The sequence below is a fragment of the Lactuca saligna genome, chromosome 4 (genome assembly GCF_052625555.1).
Source record: "Lactuca saligna cultivar CGN05327 chromosome 4, ASM5262555v1, whole genome shotgun sequence".
Taxonomy (NCBI): Eukaryota; Viridiplantae; Streptophyta; class Magnoliopsida; order Asterales; family Asteraceae; genus Lactuca; species Lactuca saligna.
In genome coordinates this window covers 328,058,044-328,066,106 of record NC_136420.1, presented here as the reverse complement: position 1 = coordinate 328,066,106, position 8,063 = coordinate 328,058,044, and the positions used below count along the sequence as shown (strand labels likewise).

At 33.2% G+C, this 8,063-nt stretch overlaps 1 protein-coding gene across 1 annotated transcript; it reads right to left on the bottom strand.

The window, feature by feature from the left end:
* Positions 1–912: 912 nt before the first annotated feature.
* On the bottom strand, positions 913–4,269 carry LOC145044085 (expansin-A1-like). Its single transcript, XM_078992891.1, has 4 exons — positions 4,151–4,269; positions 3,915–4,058; positions 3,162–3,444; positions 913–1,440 (listed from the first exon to the last, which is right to left on the bottom strand). The coding sequence occupies exons 2-4, from the start codon at positions 4,042–4,044 to the stop codon at positions 1,134–1,136; spliced, it is 720 nt and encodes a 239-aa protein (XP_078849017.1). The 5' UTR covers positions 4,045–4,058; positions 4,151–4,269; the 3' UTR covers positions 913–1,133.
* Between the last annotated feature and the right edge of the window lie 3,794 nt (positions 4,270–8,063).

Sequence of the window (8,063 nt, the reverse complement as noted above, 5' to 3'; positions counted from 1 at the left end):
TTACAATTTCGAATTATGAATAACATTTTTCATTCTTAAACGTGGTTTCCGCGGGTTTAAACCTAATATTGAGAATATTGATGTTGTAGAAGATAAAACATATAAGAATGTGTGTCCTTTCTACGCATAATTGTCTCATGAGAACACAACAAACAAGTTGTTATGTATTTAAAATTGAGAGTATACAAGTAATTCCGAATTGTTTTTTTTAATGACACCAAATCGGATTTCATGATATCTCGAGCAATATGATCAAAATCACAGAATTTGAAAAATATTTATATACACAAATTTTAAAACTATCAAGTATTATATTGATATTCAAAATAATAAATATAACACTGTATGTTTGGTATTATTAATGTATAAATAAATAACCCCTAAGTTTTTATAGACATGTTTATTAGACAAGGGACCTGACTCGATGTGATAGGTTTACGAATTTATGGCATACAACATCAATCAATTATTTTCAAAGGCCCTCTCCAACATAGAAATTGACTACAAGGGTGTTTCTTTTATGTAAAATAAACCTTTTATAAAATCAATAAGTGTTCATTACACTTTGAATTTTTGATATTTCTTTTAACATACGTAAATAAATAAATAAATAGGTAATTTAATAATTTACTATAGTAATTTCTTAATCCTTCATTTGACATTCCTTTCCCAACGCTATAGAACCAATTCCAAGAGTGTTTACTCTAGTAAGAATATTCTACTTTTGACCCGACTAGGCAATTGTTAACCCTAAATATCATATAAAACTATTTCAACTATGTGATTGACATTAAAAAAAAAAAAATTAGAACAAAATTCCACACTTTAACACATCAATAATATTAAAAATGCAAATATTCATTTATACGTGTACAATTACACCGAGTAGGAATTTTAAAATTACTCCATACGACGGAAAAAAACACATACGATATCCAAATTATACAAACAAAACACAACACTATACTCATCAAATTCGTATAAGTATACACTATATAACATCATTACTTAAGTTTATTTAATTCGATCATCCCCACCTATTGATTCCTTTATAAAAATATTTGAACTCGTACCTCTTTCAAGGTTATTCGAAATACCAAATTAAATACCATCAAACTAAATTTTCTGACCGTTTAACGAAACTGGCTCCCGGTAAATGTCTGTCCAAAAGACCAATTGGGTGGTGCCACGTTGTAGGAAACTACACTCCTACCATCACCTGTGGTGACTTTAAAAGATAGGGATTGTCCATTGAGGTAACTATTGCTTTGCCAATTTTGCCCCCAATTTCTTGACATTGGTTGCCACCCTGTTCTTGAGCCTTTAATAAATACAGATCTCACATCTCCTGCATCACCTACATTTGTGATTAGGACCAAGTTGAAGTAGGAGTGCCCATTTACTGTGAACCTAATCCCCCCACTTCTCCTGCATGGTACCCTACAAGTACAACCACAACATCATTATTTTATTAGATAAAACAAAAAGGTAAAAATTGCCATTTGGTACATACACCAAGTAATTTAAAAGGGATAAGAAAAAAAAGGACAAAATTGTATTTTTGTTAGATAAAAGAAAATAAATAAAATTAGGTCAAAATGGTATTTTGTTATATAAAAGAAAAGAGATAAAATTACCCTATGTATAAAACACAATTTTTAAATGTGGTGGATACAAAAAGAAAAAGTTAGAGGTTGCAAAAAAAAAAAAAAATTAGGGGTTGTATTAGAAAAAACTCATTTATAAAGGCAGTTTCTGTTACAAAATCGTCAATAAACCGACAAATTTACTAAATTCACAATTTTCACACTTTGTGATGGATTGCCAACAAATTTATGATGGATTTTAAAAGGATTTTGTGATAGATTCTAACGAATTTTCAATAAATTTACATTTGATGGGTAAACTGTGCTACCCCATGCAACATAGTAAATCCGTATCTGAATTTTATGTTATGTTTGGCGTACTAGCTGAAAAGTTAGATGTTAGTTGAAAAGATAGTTGATAGTTGAAAAACTAGCTGTTAAATGAAAAGTTAGCTAATAGCGTAAAAGCTAGCTGATTAAAAATATCGTTTGGTAAAACTGACTGAAAAGCTAGCTGAAAAATATAAAATAACATAAAGGGATATTTAAAAGAATGTTTTTTATAATTAATTAAGGGGTATATTTGGAATTTTTTTAGAAAACTCCTAAAAAAACTAGTCTAAATAGCTTTTTAAAAATTCAACTTATAAACTACATTTTGGCTTAACAAACATAAACTTAAAAAAATTCGAATAATAAGTTAGTTAATCAGATAGTTGTGGTGCGCCAAACACAACCTTAGTATGTGTGTCGAACACTATTTTGTTGATTTACAATTGGCAAATTTCATAAAAATATTTAATATTTTTCATTCTTTTAACTGAAAAATCAATATAATCTTTTTTTATTTTTGTAAAAAATATCTTATATTTTTAGCATGTTACATATACCGACATGTACACACTCGGTTCACATAACTAAAACCCAAGAATCATTAATAAGAGTATTAACTCGGACTTTAAGTCATTTTTGTAATGAGTTTGCGACTTATAGCTAACATAATGTGTTGCACCTATCCGAATTAGATGCAATAAAAGGACAAACTAATTACCCTTGGAAAAACGTATAATAAATGTATGAACATTTAGATGTGGATGTTAAAAGACTTAAACAGTGAAACTACCCTTGACGACAGCCGTGATTGGTTGCATAAACACTCGTACTGACCAGATTGCCCTTGATAACGACTCTTTATTTAATTAAAGCCATGCATATAGGATCAAACTACTTAGACGAAGTGACAGAATTACCCTTGACAACGATAGTGTTACAAAAGCTATGCATGGTTGGAAGATTACTACTTATATGAAAGGACGGAAAAACCACGGAAGTGATGCGGTCGGCATGTGAAAAGACAGAATCGCCCTAAAGGCGATCGTGTTCAAAATATCTATCTGAAATGACCAAATTATCCTCGACATGTAACAAAGGTACCTTTCGTATAGCAAATCTAAAGATGCTAGATCGCTAAAGTGAATATACGAGAAACGACCAAATTGCCCCATGAAAGCAACGTTTTCACATTCTTTTTAATGTAAAAATGACTAAATTACCCTTAAACATTGTGAAAAATACCTTCGATAAGCAACGGGCACAACTCCGGCTCGGTATTGAGCAATGTGAAGAAACACAGGTTCGGACAGATCAAAATGAATATTATCACACCATCCGCCTGGTGGACAGAAATTGGTGGCAGTGACCACAATGGTACCTGGAAGGCACCATTGTGGATCATTAACACACCTAAGCTCATAACATGATCCACAACTCAACCCATTGTTAAACAAGGGTGTACTTAGTGCAGCAGTGTTTGTACCATACCCTTGGCTGTATAAATTTCCATACCCACAAGCCCCACCTACGAAGACAGACAAATTACCAAAATACCCTTATATGAAAAACAAAGCCTAATAACCTTTTTTATTATTTTGGAGTAAAAGAAGACAAAGGGGGGGAAAGCTAATAATCATACCAATTTTTGCACAATTTGTCATTGAAAAAGAAAAGGCAAGACAAAAGGGTAGTTTCGTCATTTGGAAAATATAAAGCGGCTTCATTCTTTTCTATTCGTATAATCAAATTTGTCTTATATTTGGGAGCCAAGTTGTTAGCTAAATTTAGCCTCCTTGGCTCCTTTTTAATGTATTGTGGTTAATATTGCGTCTCTTTTAGTAAAAATCTTTTAAAAAACAAGAAAATTCTAAGTTTTCTCCTTTTCTTTTAAAATCTTTAAACTTCTCTAGATTTCTTAAACATAAAACACATTGTAAAAAGACAAATTAACCATAATTCAAACTTTGTTCTTAGTGCATGAAAACTTGTACATACCCATTGTCCCAGAGGCATCACCACCACCATAGAAGGTCGCATGGGCATTGCTCCATGGAGTTACATAGTAACCATTAACCGATAATGCGAATGTGAGAAACCCCATAATGGAGATCAAAATCTGACCCATTTTTGTATAATTTCCTGAAAAAGAGAACCAGAAAATCAATTGTTCATGGCTTATATGCTTGTTAGGATTCCAGAAATTGAAAAGAAAAAGGAATATAAGGATTTACAAGCAAGTAAGGAGAGCAATCATGAACAAACAATGAGAGGAGATAGTTTTTATGAATGTAGATGGAGGATTAAATAGAGGTTTCTTCTTGAGTGTAAAATGGACCCAACGATAACAAATGGGCACATTGTTTTTAAATTAGAAGTTGTTTTAGTATAATGATTTATAACGAAACTCGACTAATGTGACCCACCAGTTAGGTTTAACCGATTAATTGTATGTGTATATTTACTTTGTAAAACATTAAACCTTTGAATTTTTAATATATTAATCTTCTTGGTTATTTTATTTTTAATGTTAAGACTTTTATCATAATATACTTAATATATTAGTTTTATATTGATAAACATAAAAATGCAAGATATTTTTATAATATAAAATTTAAATTATTAATCTAATATATTTAATAACTTTTATATATATATATATATATATATATATATATATATATATATATATATATATATATATAATTTAAATAAAATATAAATAAACATAAACTGTAAATACTATCTTCTAAAATAGATTAAAAAAATTATATAAATATAAAACCTAAATTGAAATGTGAAACAAACTAAAAACTTTTAGAAAAACTATTTTTTTATAATAGTTGAAAGTTTTTTTAAAAAGGGAAAAAAAATTCAATTAAATAGTAATAATAATAATATATAGATAAGATAAAATATAAAATTATATTATAACATTTAAAACAAAAATAGTTAAAATTTAAAATATTCATTATGATTTAAAATTGAAAAATACGATTGCATAAATTGTTTTTAATTTAGTTATATATAATGATAGTTATAGTTAAATATTATAGTTAAATAGTAGGGATATTATCGTGAAACCATTTAAGTTTGCAAGAAATTAACGCTTTTATTGTGAGCTTGGTATTATGTCCATAATATCTAATATTGAATTAGTTTTGTCATATTTATCTTTTATTAGGTGTAAAATCTTTGGATGATTAATTTAAATAGAATCATAATTTTGATTGCATAATAAAATAAGATACCATAATTAAGAAAAAAAAAAAAGATAAATACATAATAATAGTATATTTATTTTATTAACATTGCCATTTGTAAGTATTTAAAATTTATAAATTTTTAGCAATACTAAATTTTTTAATTATGACAATTTATTTAACATGAATAAATCAAACACATTAAATTAATATAATTAAATCAAGTTATATAATTTAATTAATTAATACTATAAATAAATAAAAAGTGATACAAAATAATTGATTATGTATTACCAAAAACTTCCTTATAAACAACATTGGAAATTTTATTGGTTAGCCTACCATCCTTATCTAAAATTAACAATTTTAATCATTCTCTGCTTTGAACTCTAGATAAAGCAACATATAATTGATCATGTGAAAAAACAGGATCTTTGAGGTAAAACCCAACCTTGGATAACGACTGTCCTTGACTCTTATTAATAGTCATAACAAAACATACAACCAATGGAAACTGTCTTTTTTGGAATTTGAATGAATTTTTTTTTTTCTAATGGGGTTAAAGACATTCTTGGAATAAAAGTCTGATTTCCGATATTAGTTCCAAATAAGATATTTGTCTCGATAACACGTTTGCCCAATGATATCACTTGGAGTCTTGTTCCATTACATGAGCCATTTTTCCGATCAATATTTCTCAGCAACATAACCAGAACACCGATTTTTAAAACTAACTTATGATTTGGTAGATCCGAAACTTTGAGACCATTTAAAACATCAGGTGAGTATAAATCTGCATCAAACTGATCATTGACAAATTCAGATTGGCATATACTATCTAAACTTAAATATTCAACCTCATCTTCTAGAAACTTCAATAGCAAAAGGTCATTTATTTCCTGAACCACTTTATTCTTTGGAGCTAGTATTGCTCTTTCTTGAAAATAACTTGTATTGTTGTAATTTTCCAAAATCGAAGGATGTACAAACTCAATTAATGAACCTATAGGATCTTGTGGACCACTAATGAGAATATCATTCGGAATATCAATAACCGTTTCGTCATCATTCTGACAACCAAGTTTGCCTTCTCCTATATCCTAACAGCCACTCTGCAAAAGCTCTAATTTTTTCTACAGCAGACTAATCTCTTCCAACCGTTAGCCTCATGTTTTTTGTTAACTTACGGATTTTGCATTGTTTCCATAAATATGAAAAACTTTAAAAAAAAAAAAAAACATTAACAATGTTTTGTCTGTTGCCACTCGGAATAACATGCAAAATTTGTCTGAAATCTCCTCCAAAAATAATAACTTTCCCTCCAAATTGAATATTTGACTTGGTAGAATTTTCAAAACTTAATACATCTTTTAAACTTCGATGTAGCACCTGGTTCCTGGTATGTAAATCTTATTTGAGTGTTTTCCATTTTTAGCCTTGGACTCGACGAGTCATAGGCCCGACTCGCCGAGTAGAGCCGGGACCCGTGGAAGGCCAACGTGGTGGCCGATGGTGAGATCCTTTACCACCCGGGGAGTCATAGGCCCGACTCGCCGAGTAAATCTTATTTAAGTGTTTTCCATTATGATTGTGAGATCCTTTACCACCCGGGGAAGGCCAACGTGGTAGCCGATGCGCTTAGCCGCAAGGCGGCGCCGATCAGGGATATTTGCATGAGGATGACTGTAGTGACTCCCCTGTTGGAGCAGATTCAGGAGGCTATCAAGGAGGAACATCGGAAGAGCGAGCGTGCAGGTTTCCTCCTTCGATTATGATAGTCGGGGACTATTAACACTACACCACAGGGTGTGGGTGCCGTATCACGGAGGCGTGCGCCAGATCTTGATGGAGGAGGCGCACAAGTCCAGATTCTCTATTCATCCCGGGGCGACGAAGATGTACAGGGATCTTCGTCTAGACTATTGGTGGCCCTGCATGAAGCAGGATGTGGCATGGTACGCCGAGCGGTGCTTGACCTGCAGGAAGCTCAAGGTCGAACATCAGAGACCGCATGGGAAGATGCAGCCGTTGGACATCCCGTTCTGGAAATGGGAAGACATCATGATGGATTTTATCACAAAGCTTCCCAGGCATGCGCGTGGAGTAGATTCGATTTGGGTCATCGTGGACCGATTGACCAAGAGCGCCCATTTTATTCCGATCCAGGACAGCATCTCGGCCGAAAAGTTGGTTGATATCTACATCAGGGAGATAGTAGCGCGGCACAGGGTGCCAGTGTCAGTGATATCAGACCAAGATGTACGTTTTACTTCCAGATTTTGGAAGAGATTTCATGACGAGTTGGGCACTCGTTGCATTTTAGCACCGACTTTCACCCGCAGACGGATGGTCAGAGCGAGCGGACCATCCAGACCTTGGAAGATATGTTGCGGGCATGTGTGTTAGATTTCGGTGGTAGCTGGGATACCTATCTTCCCTTAGCCGAGTTCTCATACAATAACAACTACCACGTGAGTATTGACCGACCCCCATTTGAGATGTTGTATGGACGGAGGTGTAGGACCCCGATATGCTGGGGTGAGGTTGGCCAGAGGGTCATGGGAAGCACCGAGGTGGTGCTCAGGACGACAGAGAGGATCCAACGGGCTTCAGACTGCTCAGAGTCGGCAGAAAAGTTACGCCGACAAGCGTCGATCCGACTTGGAATTCCAAGTCGGGGATATGGTTCTCCTGAAGGTGTCGCCTTGGAAAGGCGTCATTCGATTCAGGAAGCGGGGCAAGTTGGGCCCGAGATTTATCGGACCATTTAGGGTTGTAGCCTGGGTGGGCAAGGTGGCGTATAGGTTGGATCTGCCAGTCGAGCTCAGCCAGATCCACAGCACTTTCCATGTCTCTCAGCTGCGGAAGTGCTTAGTGGATGATTCAGCAGTGGTGTCGTTGGAGGATATTCAAGTTGATGACAGCCTGAATTACATTGAGCGTC